Source organism: Oncorhynchus nerka, linkage group LG4 (genome assembly GCF_034236695.1).
Source record: "Oncorhynchus nerka isolate Pitt River linkage group LG4, Oner_Uvic_2.0, whole genome shotgun sequence".
NCBI classification, from domain to species: Eukaryota; Metazoa; Chordata; class Actinopteri; order Salmoniformes; family Salmonidae; genus Oncorhynchus; species Oncorhynchus nerka.
The window spans coordinates 92,379,035-92,401,323 of record NC_088399.1 but is presented as its reverse complement, the minus strand read 5'-3'; the positions used below and the strand labels follow the sequence as shown (position 1 = coordinate 92,401,323).

The 22,289-nt window shown below is 40.7% G+C and overlaps 1 protein-coding gene across 1 annotated transcript in view; it reads left to right on the top strand.

Moving 5' to 3' along the window:
• The window catches only part of LOC115128830 (protein 4.1-like), a 134,629-nt gene that overhangs the window by 30,482 nt on the left and 81,858 nt on the right, over nucleotides 1-22,289 (top strand). Inside the window, exons 11-14 of the mRNA XM_065018034.1 lie at nucleotides 8,785-9,041; nucleotides 16,600-16,686; nucleotides 17,195-17,242; nucleotides 18,410-18,472. Of these exons, the coding sequence (XP_064874106.1) occupies nucleotides 8,785-9,041; nucleotides 16,600-16,686; nucleotides 17,195-17,242; nucleotides 18,410-18,472 (455 nt within the window). The remainder of the gene's footprint in view (nucleotides 1-8,784; nucleotides 9,042-16,599; nucleotides 16,687-17,194; nucleotides 17,243-18,409; nucleotides 18,473-22,289) is intronic.

Sequence of the window (22,289 nt, the reverse complement as noted above, 5' to 3'; positions counted from 1 at the left end):
GCCATACTCTCTGACCGCGACAATACCTAGGACTCTTAGTCCTACGCTTATTAGCGGCTCTCACAGTCTGCGCTCTATAACGGCAAAGTGCAGACCTGACCCTCTTCCAGGTGCGCTCACAACGTTGGACAAAAGCCTGAGCGGAGGGGACGCTGGACTCGGCGAGCTGGGACGAGAACAGAGGAGGCTGGTACCCGAGGCTACTCTGAAAAGGAGATAGCCCGGTCGCAGACGAAGGAAGCGAGTTGTGAGCGTATTCTGCCCAGGGGAGCTGTTCTGCCCAAGACGCAGGGTTTCGAAAAGAAAGACTGCGTAAGATGCGACCAATCGTCTGATTGGCCCGTTCTGCTTGACCGTTAGACTGGGGGTGAAAACCGGAAGAGAGACTGACGGAAGCCCCAATCAAACGGCAAAACTCCCTCCAAAATTGAGACGTGAATTGCGGACCCCTGTCCGAAACGGCGTCTGACGGAAGGCCATGAATTCTGAAAACATTCTCAATGATGATTTGTGCCGTCTCTTTAGCAGAAGGGAGCTTAGCGAGGGGAATAAAATGAGCCGCCTTAGAGAACCTATCGACAACCGTTAGAATAACAGTCTTCCCCGCTGACGAAGGAAGACCGGTAATAAAGTCTAAGGCGATGTGAGACCACGGTCGAGAGGGAATGGAAAGCGGTCTGAGACGGCCGGCAGGAGGAGAGTTACCGGACTTAGTCTGCGCGCAGTCCGAACAAGCAGCCACGAAACGACGCGTGTCACGCTCCTGAGTGGGCCACCAGAAACGCTGGCGAATAGAAGCAAGCGTACCCCGAACGCCGGGATGGCCGGCTAACTTGGCAGAGTGAGCCCACTGAAGAACGGCCAGACGAGTAGGAACGGGAACGAAAAGAAGGTTCCTAGGACAAGCGCGCGGCGACGGAGTGTGAGTGAGTGCTTGCTTTACCTGCCTCTCAATTCCCCAGACAGTCAACCCGACAACACGCCCCTCAGGGAGAATCCCTCGGGGTCGGTGGAGGCTACTGAAGAACTGAAGAGACGGGACAAAGCATCAGGCTTGGTGTTCTTTGAGCCCGGACGATAAGAAATAACGAACTCGAAACGAGCGAAAAACAGCGCCCAACGAGCCTGACGCGCATTAAGTCGTTTGGCAGAACGGATGTACTCAAGGTTCTTATGGTCAGTCCAAACGACAAAGGAACGGTCGCCCCCTCCAACCACTGTCGCCATTCGCCTAGGGCTAAGCGGATGGCGAGCAGTTCGCGGTTTCCCACATCATAGTTACGTTCCGACGGCGACAGGCGATGAGAAAAATACGCGCAAGGATGGACCTTATCGTCAGAATGGGAGCGCTGGGACAGAATGGCTCCCACGCCCACCTCTGACGCGTCAACCTCGACAATGAACTGTCTAGAGACGTCAGGTGTAACAAGGATAGGAGCGGATGTAAAACGCTTCTTGAGGAGATCAAAAGCTCCCTGGGCGGAAACGGACCACTTAAAGCACGTCTTGACAGAAGTAAGGGCTGTGAGAGGAGCTGCCACCTGACCGAAATTACGAATGAAACGACGATAGAAATTCGCGAAACCGAGAAAGCGCTGCAGCTCGACACGTGACTTAGGGACGGGCCAATCACTGACAGCTTGGACCTTAGCGGAATCCATCTGAATGCCTTCAGAGGAAATAACAGAACCGAGAAATGTGACGGAGGAGACATGAAAAGCGCACTTCTCAGCCTTCACATAAAGACAATTCTCTAAAAGGCGCTGGAGGACACGTCGAACGTGCTGAACATGAATCTGGAGTGACGGTGAAAAAATCAGGATATCGTCAAGGTAAACGAAAACAAAGATGTTCAGCATGTCTCTCAGTACATCATTCACTAATGCCTGAAAGACAGCTGGAGCGTTAGCGAGACCGAACGGCAGAACCCGGTATTCAAAATGCCCTAACGGAGTGTTAAACGCCGTTTTCCACTCGTCCCCCTCCCTGATGCGCACGAGATGGTAAGCGTTACGAAGGTCCAACTTAGTGAAAAACCTGGCTCCCTGCAGGATCTCGAAGGCTGAAGACATAAGGGGAAGCGGATAACGATTCTTAACCGTTATGTCATTCAGCCTCGATAATCCACGCAGGGGCGCAGGGTCCCGTCCTTTTTCTTAACAAAAAAAACCCCGCTCCGGCGGGAGAGGAGGAAGGGACTACGGTACCGGCGTCGAGAGCTACAGACAAATAATCTTCGAGAGCCTTACGTTCGGGAGCCGACAGAGAGTATAGTCTACCCCGGGGGGGAGTGGTACCCGGAAGGAGATCTATACTACAATCATACGACCGGTGAGGAGGAAGGGAGGTGGCCCTGGACCGACTGAAGACCGTGCGCAGATCATGATATTCCTCCGGCACCCCTGTCAAATCACCAGGCTCCTCCTGTGAAGAGGGGGCAGAAGAAACAGGAGGGATAGCAGACATTAAACATTTCACATGACAAGAGACGTTCCAGGAGAGGATAGAATTACTTGACCAATTAATAGAAGGATTATGACACACTAGCCAGGGATGGCCCAAAACAACAGGTGTAAAAGGTGAACGAAAAATCAAAAAAGAAATGGTTTCGCTATGATTACCAGAGACAGTGAGGGTTAAAGGTAGCGTTTCACACTGAATACTGGGGAGAGGACTACCATCCAAGGCGAACATGGCCGTGGGCTCCCCTAACTGTCTGAGAGGAATGTCATGTTCCCGAGCCCAGGCTTCGTCCATAAAACAGCCCTCCGCCCCAGAGTCTATCAAGGCACTGCAGGAAGCTGCCGAACCGGTCCAGCGTAGATGGACCGACAAGGTAGTACAGGATCTTGAAGGAGAGACCTGAGTAGTAGCGCTCACCAGTAGCCCTCCGCTTACTGATGAGCTCTGGCTTTTACTGGACATGAAATGACAAAATGACCAGCGGAACCGCAATAGAGACAGAGGCGGTTGGTGATTCTCCGTTCCCTCTCCTTAGTCGAGATGCGAATACCCCCAGCTGCATGGGCTCAGCACCTGAGCCACTGGAGGAAGATGGTAGTGATGCGGAGAGGGGGGAAACGGATAACGCGAGCTCTCTTCCACGAGCTCGGTGACGAAGATCTACCCGTCGTTCTATACGAATAGCGAGTTCAATCAAAGAATCCACGCTGGAAGGAACCTCCCGGGAGAGAATCTCATCCTTTACCTCCGCGTGGAGACCCTCCAGAAAACGAGCGAGCAACGCCGGCTCGTTCCAGTCACTGGAGGCAGCAAGAGTGCGAAACTCTATAGAGTAGTCCGTTATGGATCGATTCCCTTGACATAGGGAAGACAGGGCCCTGGAAGCTTCTTTCCCAAAAACTGAACGATCAAAAACCCGTATCATCTCCTCCTTAAAGTTCTGATACTGGTTAGTACACTCAGCCCTTGCCTCCCAGATTGCCGTGCCCCACTCACGAGCCCGTCCAGTAAGGAGAGATATGACGTAGGCGATACGAGCTGTACCCCTGGAGTACGTGTTGGGCTGGAGAGAGAACACAATATCACACTGGGTGAGGAACGAGCGGCATTCAGTGGGCTCCCCAGAGTAACACGGTGGGTTATTAATTCTGGGCTCCGGAGACTCGGAAGCCCTGGAAGTAGCCGGTGGATCGAGGCGGAGATTGTGAATATGTTTCGAGAGGTCGGAGACTTGGGCGGCCAGGGTCTCAACGGCATGTCGAGCAGCAGACAATTCCTGCTCGTGTCTGCCTAGCATCGCTCCCTGGATCTCGACGGCTGAGTAGAGAGGATCCGAAGTCGCTGGGTCCATTCTTGGTCGGATTCTTCTGTTATGCAGATGAGTGAGGACCCAACAGCGATTCAACAGAAACAGAGTCTTTTAATGTCCAAACAGGGAAAACATAAATCCTCAATCTTTACAGGAGATGTCCAAACAGGGAAAACATAAATCCTCTATCTTTGCAGGAGAGTCCTCCTTCTAGTAGTAGAGGAGAATTGCAGGGCTAGCGGCAACAGACTGCAGGTCCCTCTGGGTAGGCGCGGCCGTAGAGGACAGAGACACCTGCTCACACGCAGCATCTGATGAAGAGGCAGATTACGACAGGACGGGACAAGGGCAAAGCAAACAAGAATCCGACAAGGACAGAAGCAGAAACAGAGAGAGAAATAGAGAGTAACCTAATACGACCAGCAGGGGGAAACGAAGAGAAGGGAAAGCACAGGGACAAGACATAACATGACAACTTGAGGAGTTTGTTCATCTATTCTCCTGAACTGAGGACTTGAGGAGCTTGTTAATCTCTTCTCCTGAACTGAGGACTTGAGGAGCTTGTTAATCTCTTCTCCTGAACTGAGGACTCGAAGAGCTTGTTAATCTATTCTCCTGAACTGAGGACTTGAGGAGTTTGTTAATCTCTTCTCCTGAACGGAGGACTCGAGGAGCTTGTTAATCTATTCTCCTGAACTGAGGACTCGAGGAGTTTGTTAATCTATTCTCCTGAACTGAGGATTTGAGGAGTTTGTTAATCTATTCTCCTGAACTGCATCTGAACTGTGAATTTCAGGACTTGCTCTGTCAGCTTTTGACTCTAAACTCAATGTTGCCACCCACTGGTCTCTATAGCACAGTGCAGTAAACTGTTGTTATTCTGTCTTGTTCATGGCCTAAGCTGTTACTTTTCAAGGACCGAAATACTTTTCTAGTCCCCTAATCATCATTTTCCTAATCGTTAATCACAACCTTTTTACTTACATTGATGTAATTTTAGCAGACGCTCTTGTCCAGAGAGACTTACAGGAGCTCAAGGGCACAGACAGATTTTTCTTCTACTCGGCTCGGAGATTCCAACCAACGGCCTTTCGGGTACTAGCTCAACGCTCTTAACTGCTAGGCTACCTACCTGCGTTACTGTAATAATTATTGCTCCTCCAACAGCTCATGACGTTCCTGCTGAGGTGGGGTTGGTGGGTTGCAGGTCTCAGGGAGAGGAGGATATCAGGTTTGTTCTGCTGGGTCATCAGACCTCCCTGCCCTTATTAAGACACTCGGCATGCTACAGTGTGAGTCCTGACTCCTCAAGAGTTTTATTAGTTCGACAGTTGAACTGTTGTTATTTTATCTTTATTTAACCGGTAGTCATTGAGGAATGTCTTTGAGGTCAGGAGACTACTTTCTCTATGAAGATCATAAAAAGTCATATTAAAACTAAAAGCTGAATGTGGTTGGTTGGCATGGTAGCTGTTTCATGATTGACAGCTGGCCTTCTTCCCAGTCACGTCATCTCCGGTTGAGCAACATCCCCGTCAGGTCAAGCGCGAGGCTGTCACGGAGACAGAGAGAAGACATGGTGTCATGATAAAGAAGACCCAGGAGGAGACCCAGGAAGACATCCAGGAGGAGAACCAGGAAGGAGGAAGAGTAAACGAGTGTTTTGTGCTGATGAGGCACACTTCCTTAGAGTGGTGTGGAAGAGGGTGGAGCTGAGGCCACCGACCAGGAGAGTAAGATGTGTGGTGGACTGAACCAAACTACAGTGGGTAGAGGTGGGATGATGATTGTTTTTTGTTGTTGGACAAGCGTGTCTATTTGACACCACCAGGTACTGAATGGTTTGGCCACGCTTTGTTTGCCACAGCTCCTCCTTCTAAAGGGTGTTCAAAATTCCGGTAATTTTTTTTACATTCCGGTAATTTTTCAAAATTCTCAGGTTTTCCAGAAATCCTGGTTGGATGTTTCCCGGAATCAGGTTGGAATAAGCAGGACATCCGGGAATCTTCCAGCTGGGATTTCTGGAAAACCTGTGAATTTTGTAAAGGTTCTTGAATTTTGCTAAACATAAACATACTGTAGCGTAACCAACCTCGGCATCATCAGCATGCTCTGTGTCTGTTCCACCCTGTTCCAACCTCCACCACTCACCGATGGTTTGTGCTGCTGGACCACGATCCCTGTTCCAACCTCCACCACTCACCGATGGTTTGTGCTGCTGGACCAGGATCCCTGTTCCAACCTCCACCACTCACCGATGGTTTGTGCTGCTGGACCACGATCCCTGTTCCAACCTCCACCACTCACCGATGGTTTGTGCTGCTGGACCATGATCCCTGTTCCAACCTCCACCACTCACCGATGGTTTGTGCTGCTGGACCACGATCCCTGTTCCAACCTCCACCACTCACCGATGGTTTGTGCTGCTGGACCATGATCCCTGTTCCAACCTCCACCACTCACCGATGGTTTGTGCTGCTGGACCACGATCCCTGTTCCAACCTCCACCACTCACCGATGGTTTGTGCTGCTGGACCACGATCCCTGTTCCAACCTCCACCACTCACCGATGGTTTGTGCTGCTTGACCACGATCCCTGTTCCAACCTCCACCACTCACCGATGGTTTGTGCTGCTGGACCACGATCCCTGTTCCCAACCTCCACCACTCACCGATGGTTTGTGCTGCTGGACCACGATCCCTGTTCCAACCTCCACCACTCACCGATGGTTTGTGCTGCTGGACCACGATCCCTGTTCCAACCTCCACCACTCACCGATGGTTTGTGCTGCTGGACCACGATCCCTGTTCCAACCTCCACCACTCACCGATGGTTTGTGCTGCTGGACCACGATCCGCCTGCATCACTCATACCACCACCCCCAGGTAGCTATGGGAAGAGCAACTTACTGACCCATTGCTTACTCGCCCAGGAAATGACCTTGCGGTTGTCTCAAGCTTGACAAGCTGCTCGACATGTCTGCTGGGATATTATGTGGCTTTGCTTTGGATCCTGAGAAACCCCAAGCACATACAGGAAGTCCATTTTGAAGGAGAGCCCTCCACCCTGCGCTTACTCACCCAGGAACTGACCTTGTTTTTCAAGAGACAACGCCTGACTTAACAACTCGACATGCCTGCTGGGATATGTGGCTTTGCTTTGGTTCCTGAGGACAATGTTACATTATTAGCTATGGCAGCCGCTGAGCCTGTGTGTGAGCTAAATAAAAATCATTATGACTTCCTGTGGTACCCCGTCAGTCCCAAGACACCCACTGTTCCGTGAGGTAAATGCTTGGAGACTTAAAATAACTCTACGACGCAACAGCAGAAGAAGAACGGTCCTACATTTCATAAGTCAGAATCGTCTTAACTTTCACAAGTGGGAACTTCTTATTGAGAGGATAGCATAGCATTTTCCCCCTACGCTTCTCTTATAATAACCACAGCTTCATATTGTCTGCGTCTTCCTCTGAAATACTTTTTTTACTGAGCTATGGATATGATTGTTCTGGCCTCGTTGTGTTCTGGCCTCGTTGTGTTCTGGCCTCGTTGTGTTGTGGCCTCGTTGTGTTGTGGTCTCGTTGTGTTGTGGTCTCGTTGTGTTCTGGCCTCGTTGTGTTCTGGCCTCGTTCGTGTTCTGGTCTCGTTGTGCTCTGGCCTTTTTGTGTTCTGGGCTCGTTGTGTTCTGGCCTCGTTGTGTTCTGGCCTCGTTGTGTTCTGGTCTCGTTGTGTTCTGGCCTCGTTGTGTTGTGGCCTCGTTGTGTTGTGGCCTCGTTGTGTTGTGGCCTCGTTGTGTTGTGGCCTCGTTGTGTTGTGGCCTCGTTGTGTTCTGGCCTCGTTGTGTTGTGGCCTCGTTGTGTTGTGGCCTCGTTGTGTTGTGGCCTCGTTGTGTTCTGGCCTCGTTGTGTTCTGGTCTCGTTGTGCTCTGGCCTTTTTGTGTTCTGGGCTCGTTGTGTTCTGGCCTCGTTGTGTTCTGGCCTCGTTGTGTTCTGGCCTCGTTGTGTTCTGGCCTCGTTGTGTTGTGGCCTCGTTGTGTTGTGGCCTCGTTGTGTTGTGGCCTCGTTGTGTTGTGTCCTCGTTGTGTTCTGGCCTCGTTGTGTTCTGGCCTCGTTGTGTTGTGTCCTCGTTGTGTTGTGTCCTCGTTGTGTTCTGGCCTCGTTGTGTTCTGGCCTCGTTGTGTTCTGGCCTCGTTGTGTTGTGGCCTCGTTGTGTTCTGGCCTCGTTGTGTTGTGGCCTCGTTGTGTTGTGGCCTCGTTGTGTTGTGGCCTCGTTGTGTTCTGGCCTCGTTGTGTTCTCACTTGGCTTTGCAGCAGCTTTTACAAAGAAGATTTCTACCTCTATAGACGTATCACACTTTGTGTGGTCACATGACACACGTCTCAGGCCACGTAGGATTCTGTCTGTGATTTGGTTCTCACTCTCTTCAGTGCCAGTGATGTTTGACTGGTTTGAGTTGTTTGGATCGTTCACCTCCTACTCCCAAGGGCCTGTTCCATTTGTCACGTCGTCCATCCTTACATGTACACGCTCTAGTCTATGTCGTTTCGCTGCGCCCTAGTGGTCGCACGAGGAACTGCCTTCAATAAGGTGCGAGTGTGTGCGCGTGTGTGTGCGAGTATGTCGTTGTGTTGAGTATGTCATTATGTTGTGTTGAGTATGTCATTGGGTTGTTGAGTATGTCATTATGTTGAGTGTCATTATGTTGAGTGTCATTATGTTGAGGATGTCATTATGCTGAGTGTGAGTATGTCGAGTATGTCATTATGCCGAGTGTGAGTATGCCGAGTGTGAGTATGCAGGAAACCTGATGTCGACACTGCAGTTTCTTTATGGTTCCTCTTTCTCTTTGCTGTGATTTATTTGAACCATTTCTCCCTTCTCCTCTCGTCTTCTCTTCCCTTCTTTTCCCTCCTCTTCTCCTCCTCTCTCCTCTCCTCCCCCTCTTCTCCTCCTCCCTCCACTCCTCCCCCTCTTCTCCTCCTCCCTCCTCTCCTCCCGTCCCCCTACAGCCATGGTGTCCACTCCAGACAAGAGCACCCGTCCAGTCAGTGCTCCCATCATGTCCCCCGTCTCTCCAGGGGATGCCGCCCCGCCCACTGTGACCTCTGCCCTGCCCCGTAGTGAGCGGCGAGAAGCATCCACCGCCCCGGGCCGCCAGTCACGCTCAGCAGAGAGGAAGACCAAGGAAGAGGCTAAGGTGGAGAGCAAGGTGACAGAGGTCTCCAAGACACAGAGCTCCAGACCACAGTCCACCCCAGAGTTCAAGGTATTTCACTCACACATACACTCACAGAATCAGGCCAGGACACACTGCAACTCTCTTGAGATGTAGTAAGAGGATATTGCCTCACTGCATGATACACCATTTCTATCAGCGGTACTACAGAACACATTGTACAGTATTTAATTGGAGACTGACTGAACCAGGTTGATTAGACGAGGACGACACTACATGAGCGTAACAAAATGGCTAACAACACATTTAAATGCCAGATAACAGTTAACATGTACATGTGTAGGTTTTATACAGTATCACTATTTAATAACAGGTTTATACAGTATCACTATTTAATAACAGAGGTTTATACAGTATCACTATTTAATAACAGGTTCATACAGTATCACTATTTAATAACAGAGGTTTATACAGTATCACTATTTAATAACAGAGGTTTATACAGTATCACTATTTAATAACAGGTTCATACAGTATCACTATTTAATAACAGGTTCATACAGTATCACTATTTAATAACAGAGGTTTATACAGTATCACTATTTAATAACAGAGGTTCATACAGTATCACTATTTAATAACAGGTTTATACAGTATCACTATTTAATCACCATCTCTTTAATAACAGGTTCATACAGTATCACTATTTAATAACAGAGGTTCATACAGTATCACTATTTAATAACAGAGGTTCATACAGTATCACTGGTAACAGGTTTATGTATCACTATTTAATAACAGGTTCATACAGTATCACTATTTAATAACAGAGGTTTATACAGTATCACTATTTAATAACAGAGGTTTATACAGTATCACTATTTAATAACAGGTTTATACAGTATCACTATTTAATAACAGGTTCATACAGTATCACTATTTAATAACAGAGGTTCATACAGTATCACTATTTAATAACAGAGGTTTATACAGTATCACTATTTAATACCAGGTTTATACAGTATCACTATTTAATAACAGGTTCATACAGTATCACTATTTAATAACAGAGGTTTATACAGTATCACTATTTAATAACAGAGGTTCATACAGTATCACTATTTAATAACAGAGGTTCATACAGTATCACTATTTAATAACAGGTTCATACAGTATCACTATTTAATAACAGGTTCATACAGTATCACTATTTAATAACAGGTTTATACAGTATCACTATTTAATAACAGGTTCATACAGTATCACTATTTAATAACAGAGGTTTTATACAGTATCACTATTTAATAACAGGTTTATACAGTATCACTATTTAATAACAGGTTCATACAGTATCACTATTTAATAACAGAGGTATCCTATTTAATAACAGAGGTTTTATCTATTTAATAACAGAGGTTTTATACAGTATCACTATTTAATAACAGGTTTATACAGTATCACTATTTAATAACAGAGGTTCATACAGTATCACTATTTAATAACAGAGGTTCATACAGTATCACTATTTAATAACAGAGGTTTTATACAGTATCACTATTTAATAACAGGTTTAGACAGTATCACTATTTAATAACAGGTTTAGACAGTATCACTATTTAATAACAGGTTCATACAGTATCACTATTTAATAACAGGTTTATACAGTATCACTATTTAATAACAGGTTTATACAGTATCACTATTTAATAACAGAGGTTTATACAGTATCACTATTTAATAACAGAGGTTTATACAGTATCACTATTTAATAACAGAGGTTTTATACAGTATCACTATTTAATAACAGAGGTTTCATACAGTATCACTATTTAATAACAGAGGTTCATACAGTATCACTATTTAATAACAGAGGTTCATACAGTATCACTATTTAATAACAGAGGTTTATACAGTATCACTATTTAATAACAGGTTTATACAGTATCACTATTTAATAACAGGTTCATACAGTATCACTATTTAATAACAGGTTTATACAGTATCACTATTTAATAACAGGTTTATACAGTATCACTATTTAATAACAGGTTTATACAGTATCACTATTTAATAACCAGTATCACTATTTAATAACAGGTTTATACAGTATCACTATTTAATAACAGAGGTTTTATACAGTATCACTATTTAATAACAGAGGTTTATACAGTATCACTATTTAATAACAGAGGTTTCATACAGTATCACTATTTAATAACAGGTTTATACAGTATCACTATTTAATAACAGGTTCATACAGTATCACTATTTAATAACAGAGGTTTATACAGTATCACTATTTAATAACAGGTTCATACAGTATCACTATTTAATAACAGGTTCATACAGTATCACTATTTAATAACAGAGGTTCATACAGTATCACTATTTAATAACAGAGGTTTATACAGTATCACTATTTAATAACAGAGGTTTATACAGTATCACTATTTAATAACAGAGGTTCATACAGTATCACTATTTAATAACAGTATCACTATTTAATAACAGGTTCATACAGTATCATTTAATAACAGTTTTATACAGTATCACTATTTTTCCAGTATCACTATTTAATAACAGGTTTTATACAGTATCACTATTTAATAACAGAGGTTTATACAGTATCACTATTTAATAACAGGGTTCATACAGTATCACTATTTAATAACAGGTTCATACAGTATCACTATTTAATAACAGGTTTATACAGTATCACTATTTAATAACAGAGGTTTATACAGTATCACTATTTAATAACAGAGGTATCACTATTTATACAGTATCACTATTTAATAACAGAGGTTTTATACAGTATCACTATTTAATAACAGACAGTTCTATTTAATACAGTATCACTATTTAATAACAGGAGGTTTATCACAGTATCACTATTTAATAACAGGTTCATACAGTATCACTATTTAATAACAGGTTTTATACAGTATCACTATTTAATAACAGGTTCATACAGTATCACTATATAATAACAGGTTTATACAGTATCACTATTTAATAACAGGTTTATACAGTATCACTATTTAATAACAGGTTTCATACAGTATCACTATTTAATAACCATACAGTATCACTATTTAATAACAGAGTATCACTATTTAATAACAGGTTTATACAGTATCACTATATAATAACAGAGGTTTATACAGTATCACTATTTAATAACAGGTTCATACAGTATCACTATTTAATAACAGAGGTTTATACAGTATCACTATTTAATAACAGAGGTTCATACAGTATCACTATTTAATAACACCAGTATCACTATTTAATAACAGAGGTTCATACAGTATCACTATTTAATAACAGAGGTTTATACAGTATCACTATTTAATAACAGGTTTAGACAGTATCACTATTTAATACATAACAGTATCATTTAATAACAGAGGTTTATACAGTATCACTATTTAATAACAGAGGTTTCATACAGTATCACTATTTAATAACAGTTTTATACAGTATCACTATTTAATACAGTATCACTATTTAATAACAGAGGTTTATACAGTATCACTATTTAATAACAGAGGTTATACAGTATCACTATTTAATAACAGAGGTTTATACAGTATCACTATTTAACATACAGTATCACTATTTAATAACAGGTTTATACAGTATCACTATTTAATAACAGGTTCTACAGTATCACTATTTAATAACAGAGGTTTATACAGTATCACTATTTAATAACAGAGGTTTATACAGTATCACTATTTAATAACAGAGGTTCATACAGTATCACTATTTAATAACAGGTTTATACAGTATCACTATTTAATAACAGGTTCATACAGTATCACTATTTAATAACAGAGGTTTATACAGTATCACTATTTATAACAGTATCACTATTTAATAACAGAGGTTTATACAGTATCACTATTTAATAACAGGATACAGTATCACTATTTAATAACAGGTTTATACAGTATCACTATTTAATAACAGGTTCATACAGTATCACTATTTAATAACAGAGGTTTATACAGTATCACTATTTAATAACAGGTTCATACAGTATCACTATTTAATAACAGAGGTTTATACAGTATCACTATTTAATAACAGGTTCATACAGTATCACTATTTAATAACAGGTTTATACAGTATCACTATTTAATAACAGAGGTTTTATACAGTATCACTATTTAATGTATCACTATTTAATACAGTATCACTATTTAATAACAGAGGTTTATACAGTATCACTATTTAATAACAGGTTCAGTATCACTATTTAATAACAGAGGTATCACTATTTATAACAGTATCACTATTTAATAACAGTATCACTATTTAATAACAGAGGTTTATACAGTATCACTATTTAATAACAGAGGTTTATACAGTATCACTATTTAATAACAGAGGTTTATACAGTATCACTATTTAATAACAGAGGTTCATACAGTATCACTATTTAATAACAGAGGTTTATACAGTATCACTATTTAATAACAGGTTTATACAGTATCACTATTTAATAACAGGTTTATACAGTATCACTATTTAATAACAGGTTTATACAGTATCACTATTTAATAACAGGTTTATACAGTATCACTATTTAATAACAGGTTCATACAGTATCACTATTTAATAACAGAGGTTTATACAGTATCACTATTTAATAACAGGTTTATACAGTATCACTATTTAATAACAGTATCAGGTTTATACAGTATCACTATTTAATAACAGAGGTATCACTATTTAATAACAGGTTTTATCAGTATCTATTTAATAACAGGTTATACAGTATCACTATTTAATAACAGAGGTTTATACAAGTATCACTATTTTCATACAGTATCACTATTTAATAACAGAGGTTTATACAGTATCACTATTTAATAACAGGTTTATACAGTATCACTATTTAATAACAGGTTCATACAGTATCACTATTTAATAACAGAGGTTTATACAGTATCACTATTTAATAACAGGTTTATACAGTATCACTATTTAATAACAGGTTTATACAGTATCACTATTTAATAACAGGTTTATACAGTATCACTATTTAATAACAGGTTCATACAGTATCACTATTTAATAACAGGTTCATACAGTATCACTATTTAATAACAGAGGTTTATACAGTATCACTATTTTAAAGGTTTTAACAGAGGTTTATTATCACTATTTAATAACAGAGGTTTATACAGTATCACTATTTAATAACAGAGGTTTATACAGTATCACTATTTAATAGGTTTAGTATCACTATTTAATAACAGAGGTTTATACAGTATCACTATTTAATATACAGTATCACTATTTAATAACAGGTTTATACAGTATCACTATTTAATAACTATTTAATAAGAGGTTTATACAGTATCACTATTTAATAACAGAGGTTTATACAGTATCACTATTTAATAACAGAGGTTCATACAGTATCACTATTTAATAACAGGTTTATACAGGTTTAATAACAGTATCACTATTTAATAACAGAGGTTTATACAGTATCACTATTTAATAACAGAGGTTTTATACAGTATCACTATTTAATAACAGGTTTATACAGTATCACTATTTAATAACAGAGGTTTATACAGTATCACTATTTAATAACAGTATCACTATTTAATAACAGAGGTTTTATACAGTATCACTATTTAATAACAGGTTTATACAGTATCACTATTTAATAACAGGTTCATACAGTATCACTATTTAATAACAGGTTCATACAGTATCACTATTTAATAACAGGTTTATACAGTATCACTATTTAATAACAGAGGTTTTATACAGTATCACTATTTAATAACAGAGGTTTTATACAGTATCACTATTTAATAACAGAGGTTTATACAGTATCACTATTTAATAACAGAGGTTCATACAGTATCACTATTTAATAACAGAGGTTTTATACAGTATCACTATTTAATAACAGAGTATCACTATTTAATAACAGAGGTTTTATACAGTATCACTATTTAATAACAGGTTCATACAGTATCACTATTTAATAACAGAGGTTCATACAGTATCACTATTTAATAACAGGTTCATACAGTATCACTATTTAATAACAGAGGTTTATACAGTATCACTATTTAATAACAGGTTTATACAGTATCACTATTTAATATACAGTATCACTATTTAATAACAGGTTCATACAGTATCACTATTTAATATACAGAGGTTCATACAGTATCACTATTTAATAACAGGTTCATACAGTATCACTATTTAATAACAGAGGTTTTATACAGTATCACTATTTAATAACAGAGGTTTATACAGTATCACTATTTAATAACAGGTTTATACAGTTAACATACAGTATCACTATTTAATAACAGAGGTTCATACAGTATCACTATTTAATAACAGAGGTTTATACAGTATCACTATTTAATAACAGAGGTTCATACAGTATCACTATTTAATAACAGAGGTTTTATACAGTATCACTATTTAATAACAGGTTCATACAGTATCACTATTTAATAACAGAGGTTTATACAGTATCACTATTTAATAACAGAGGTTCATACAGTATCACTATTTAATAACAGAGGTTCATACAGTATCACTATTTAATAACAGAGGTTCATACAGTATCACTATTTAATAACAGAGGTTTATACAGTATCACTATTTAATAACAGGTTCATACAGTATCACTATTTAATAACAGAGGTTTCATACAGTATCACTATTTAATAACAGAGGTTCATACAGTATCACTATTTAATAACAGGTTTATACAGTATCACTATTTAATAACAGAGGTTCATACAGTATCACTATTTAATAACAGAGGTTCATACAGTATCACTATTTAATAACAGAGGTTTATACAGTATCACTATTTAATAACAGAGGTTCATACAGTATCACTATTTAATAACAGAGTTCATACAGTATCACTATTTCATACAGTATCACTATTTAATAACAGAGGTTCATACAGTATCACTATTTAATAATATACAGTATCACTATTTAATAACAGAGGTTTATACAGTATCACTATTTTAACAGGTTTATACAGTATCACTATTTAATAACAGGTTTATACAGTATCACTATTTAATAACAGGTTCATACAGTATCACTATTTAATAACAGGTTCATACAGTATCATAACAGAGGTTTATACAGTATCACTATTTAATAACAGAGGTTCATACAGTATCACTATTTAATAACAGGTTCTATTTAATAACAGTATCACTATTTAATAACAGGTTCATACAGTATCACTATTTAATAACAGAGGTTTATACAGTATCACTATTTAATAACAGGTTCATACAGTATCACTATTTAATAACAGAGGTTTATACAGTATCACTATTTAATAACAGGTTTATACAGTATCACTATATAATAACAGAGGTTTATACAGTATCACTATTTAATAACAGGTTTATACAGTATCACTATTTAATAACAGAGGTTTATACAGTATCACTATTTAATAACAGAGGTTTATACAGTAGCTTTATTCATGGAAAGCATATCCATAGGCGACATTTGGGTATACCTATAGCCCGTGCTCCAGTTAGAGTGTAGCAGCGCCGCCCTGTTGGCAGACCACTGTAGTGCGTGAGCTCTGAGCTGTCTGTGTGATATGCCACCACTGCAGAGGGAGGGAGCCAGAAGGAGTAGGCATCATGCCCCTGCAGTCACCACCACCACCACCAATGGGACAGAGAGAGAGAGAAAGAGCCAGGTTTGTGGCCTTATCGACGCCTAGCTAGCACAGCATGAGACGCATGTATTACTGTCTGTCTGAGTAAAATATACGTGTTATAGTACCACTAGACATGTATTACTGTCTGTCTGAGTAAAATATACGTGTTATAGTACCACTAGACACGTATTACTGTGTGTCTGAGTAAAATGTACGTGGGGGAGGGTTACAACCATAGATGTTAGACACTTATTAGTATATGTGAAGTCTCGCTTGCCAGACTCACAGCGGCTGTGTGGTGTCTGACTATAATATACGTGTCTGTATATATAGTGTCTTACTATAATATTTTATTATAGTGTATTATAGTGTCTGACTATAATAATTCAACATTGATACATGGGGCTTTAGGTTATTACACGAGATGCATGTTTTACAAAACGTATCAGACTAAAATATTGATATGAAGATGGGTTTTGAAACAGAGTCATGGGTCTGTAATGTTACTGTATGTGCCTCTCTCTTCCCTCCTCTGGGGTATCGGCAGCATTCGCCCCGAGACAGAACTGGCACGGAGACGGTGCGCGTGAAGAAGGTTAGATATCTGTCTACAGTTAGGCTCTGTACTAAATGGCTTCTTATGTAGTACACTTGTTTTGATCAGAGAGCCCTTTTGGCCCTGGTCAAAAGTAGTGCACTATGTAGTGAATAGGGTGCCATTTGGGACGCAGCCTCAGTGATTCACATCCTCAGTGATTCACATCCTCAGTGATTCACTTCCTCAGTGATTCACATCCTCATCATCGCATCACTCGTCGCCTTTCAGTTGATTTTTCACCATTTCGATTGAAATCATTTCTAATACAAAAAAACAAAAAAAATGTTTTTGGCTGTTTGTTTCTCTGTCCTCCAGCCTTGTATATCTACTGTAACAGGACAGCTATACAAGAGAACACTGTTTGGCTGTGGAGTTCCCTTCTTAACGATTTCATGTGTTCACAATGATCAAAGACTATTTTCCACCATTTGTTTTGAAACCAACAAACGGAGGCTACTTATCCAACAGTATCAGCCTTGCCGTTACCTCCCGCAGAGGAAATACATAAAGCTCTCTTCTTGTGGACATAATTCTTCACCAAGTAGAACTAGAGAGATAAACCAAATGAATGAGGTGCCTGTAAGTGAAAGAACCTGGATTGACTATGCCTGTGTAACAGTATAACTTTAGACCGTTCCCTCGCCCATACCCGGGCGCGAACCAGGGACCCTCTGCACACATCAACAACAGTCACCCACGAAGCATCGTTACCCATCGCTCCACAAAAGCCGCGGTGCTTTGGGTAATGCAGAAAAACACTGATAATGCACAATGATAATGCATTGCTTACTGTGAAACAGCCCCGGGTATGTATGTATGTATATGGTGGATTTATGTGTCAACATTTGGTTCCACTCACAGTTAGTCCTTAAATCAAGAAACCCACCAGATTTTTGTTAACTTATGGTGTTCACAGTCTCCACTGAACCTCTGCACCCACCCTGCACTCCGCTTCACCACACTTCCCATAGTATCGTCTGGTCCCTCGCCACTTCTCACACCATCAGGGATGAATGCACACATACCGGATGTAATCGCTTGCAAGTCAAACAGTAAAAGTATAGAATAAAATTTAAAAATATATATAATAAATTAAGGATTTCAATTCCACATCTTCCTGAGACCGATTTTGTTCTCTTTTTTTGTTTTCTTCGTTTTTCACAGAAAAGAGCTAAGAAACTTGAGGGTCAAACTATTTATATCAGGCATAGCAATATAATGTTGGAGGTTTGTATATCACACTCTAGAATATGTTCTATTTGTTCTTTGACTGTTTGTTTGCAGCATGCTCTCCCTCTCTCTCTCTCTCTCTCTCTCTCTCTCTCTCTCTCTCTCTCTCTCTCTCTCTCTCTCTCTCTCTCTGTCTCTCTCTCCCTGTCTCTCTCTGTCTCTCTGTCTCTCTGTCTCTCTCTCTCTCTCTCTTTCTTTCTCTCTCTCTCTCTCTCTCTCTCTCTCTCTCTCTCTCTTTCTTTCTCTCTCTCTCTTTCTCTCTCTCTCTCTCTCTCTTTCTCTCTCTCTCTTTCTCTCTCTCTCTCTCTCTCTCTCTCTCTCTCTCTCTCTCTCTCTCTTTCTCTCTCTCTCTCTCTCTCTCTCTCTCTCTCTCTGTCTCTCTCTCTCTCTCTCTCTCTCTCTCTCTCTCTCTCTCTTTCTCTCTGCATGGGAGTAGTGTTTTCACTTGTCCCATTGTCTGTTTTTCTTTTTGTCTTGACTCCTCTCCTCTCTTTTATTCTGTCTTTCATTTCTACACCCACCCTGTTTTCAGCTGAACCCTAATGGCTTGGCATGCACTCTTTTCCTGTTTCCTTCTAATGCAAGTACTCACTTTACATTGATGCTGTGTTTCATCCCAACATTTTTCATTAGGTTTCTTGTCCACATTTGTTTTGGTATTTGATTGGGAGTGTTTTCTCTATCGCTGTCGTAGCCCAGTATTATTATTATTTAAAAGCTATAGGCATCTGGTTTGAAAGAGGTGCACCAGTTTGACCTTTGACACTGAAGAAAAGACATCTAAAAAATAATGTTAGTGGACACCGTATACCCAGCATGCCCTTTGATTTCAGCCTGCTTGTCAAACGTATGTTTTGTTGTGGCACTTTTTTAGTCGATAATGACTTTTGGATGTTTTTTCCAAATGATATTGTCGTCGACAATGGTCGTCAGCTGTAGGATTGTTGTAACGACCAAAAGTATCTTTTTAAAGGAGGAAAGTGTTTCCATGTTGGTTGAATTAAGGCCATTCTTGTACCACTTCTCCAGCCTGCGTTGGTGACAGAGGCCAATTTCCAGGAACATGAACAGAGCTTTGATTAAACTTTCCCAGTCATATATTTTCATCTCAGTGATGTGATTAACAGGTTAATGATGCCAACCTCTGTTGTCTTTCTCATTGTGACACCTGGAACTAACATAAGCTTCACTGTACTCTTAGAAAAGAAAGGTGTTACCTAGAATGTAAAACGGATTCTTTCGGCTGTCCCCATAGGAAAAGCCTTTTGAATAACTCGTTTTGGTTCCATGCAGAACCCTTTTGGTTCCAGAACCCTTTTGGTTCCAGGTAGAACCCTTTTGGTTCCATGCAGAACCCTTTTGGTTCCAGGTAGAACCCTTTTCGGTTCCATGTAGAACCCTCTGTGGAGGTTTCTTCCTTGAACCAAAAAATGTTCAATGTCACATGCACCACAAGTACAGTGAAGTACAGGGTTCTCCTATGGGGACTGCTGAAGAACCCTTTTGGAACCCTTTTTTCTAAGAGTGTACTGTACCTCTCTCAGGGAGCGTCCCAATGGGCACCCTATTCCTTACACAGCACACAACTTTCGACCCATGGGGCTCTGGTCAAAAGTAGTGCACTATATATAGAATAGGGTGCCATTTGGGACAAATCCGTGTCTTTGACGTGCTGGTTCTAATTCTGTAGCTTTGATTCATCGTAATAATAATTGTCGGCTGGCTCAGGACTAAGTATCCTCAGGCATATTGCTGGGAGAGCCTGTGTGTGTGTGTGTGTGTTGGTGTGTGTGTGTGTGTGCATCTTCTGTGATTGTGTGAACTCCCAGGTTGTGTGCATAAGAGGACTCTTACTCACACTCATCCCTTCCTTACATTAGCATACCATACTACCATGATCACATGGTCAGCTAGCATACCATTCTACCACCAGTGAAATGGTCACATGGTCACCTAGCATACCATACTACCACCAGTGAAATGGTCACATGGTCAGCTAGCATACCATACTACCACCAGTGAAATGGTCACATGGTCAGCTAGCATACCATACTACCACCAGTGAAATGGTCACATGGTCACCTAGCATACCATACTACCACCAGTGAAATTGTCACATGGTCACCTAGCATACCATTCTACCACCAGTGAAATGGTCACATGGTCACCTAGCATACCATACTACCACCAGTGAAATGGTCAGCTAGCATACCATACTACCACCAGTGAAATGGTCACATGGTCACCTAGCATACCTACTACCACCAGTGAAATGGTCACATGGTCACCTAGCATACCTACTTCCACCAGTGAAATGGTCACATGGTCACCTAGCATACCATACTACCACCAGTGAAATGGTCAGCTAGCATACCATACTACCACCAGTGAAATGGTCACATGGTCACCTAGCATACCTACTACCACCAGTGAAATGGTCACATGGTCACCTAGCATACCTACTACCACCAGTGAAATGGTCACATGGTCAGCTAGCATACCATACTACCACCAGTGAAATGGTCACCTAGCATACCTACTACCACCAGTGAAATGGTCACATGGTCACCTAGCATACCTACTACCACCAGTGAAATGGTCACATGGTCACCTAGCATACCTACTACCGCCAGTGAAATGGTCACATGGTCACCTAGCATACCATACTACCACCAGTGAAATGGTCACATGGTCACCTAGCATACCTACTACCGCCAGTGAAATGGTCACATGGTCAGCTAGCATACCATACTACCACCAGTGAAATGGTCACATGGTCACCTAGCATACCTACTACCACCAGTGAAATGGTCACATGGTCACCTAGCATACCTACTACCGCCAGTGAAATGGTCACATGGTCAGCTAGCATACCATACTACCACCAGTGAAATGGTCACATGGTCACCTAGCATACCTACTACCACCAGTGAAATGGTCACATGGTCACCTAGCATACCATACTACCACCAGGGAAATGGTCACATGGTCACCTAGCATACCTACTACCACCAGTGAAATGGTCACATGGTCACCTAGCATACCATACTACCACCAGTGAAATGGTCACATGGTCAGGTACGGTTAAATGGTAAATCCAGCTCTCTCTCCATTTGGCACAGCCGGCTCTATACTGTACTATACACATACTGTAGATGTACTGTGATGTACTATAGATGTGATGTACTGTAGATGTACTATATATGTACTATAGATGTTCTGTGATGTACTGTAGATGTACTGTAGATGTACTATAGATGTACTATAGAGGTGCTATAGATGTACTATAGATGTACTGTAGATGTACTATAGATGTTCTGTGATGTACTATAGATGTACTATAGAGGTGCTATAGATGTACTATAGAGGTGCTATAGATGTACTATAGAGGTGCTATAGATGTACTGTAGATGTACTATAGATGTACTGTGATGTACTATAGATGTACTGTGATATACTATAGATGTACTGTGATGTACTATAGATGTACTATAGATGTACTGTGATATACTATAGATGTACTGTGATGTACTATAGATGTACTGTGATATACTATAGATGTACTGTGATGTACTACAGAGGTGCTATAGATGTACTGTGATGTACTATAGATATACTATAGATGTACTGTGATGTACTATAGATGTACTGTGATATACTATAGATGTACTGTAGATGTACTATAGAGGTGCTATAGATGTACTGTGATGTACTATAGATATACTATAGATGTACTGTGATGTACTATAGATGTACTGTGATATACTATAGATGTACTGTAGATGTACTATAGAGGTGCTATAGATGTATTGTG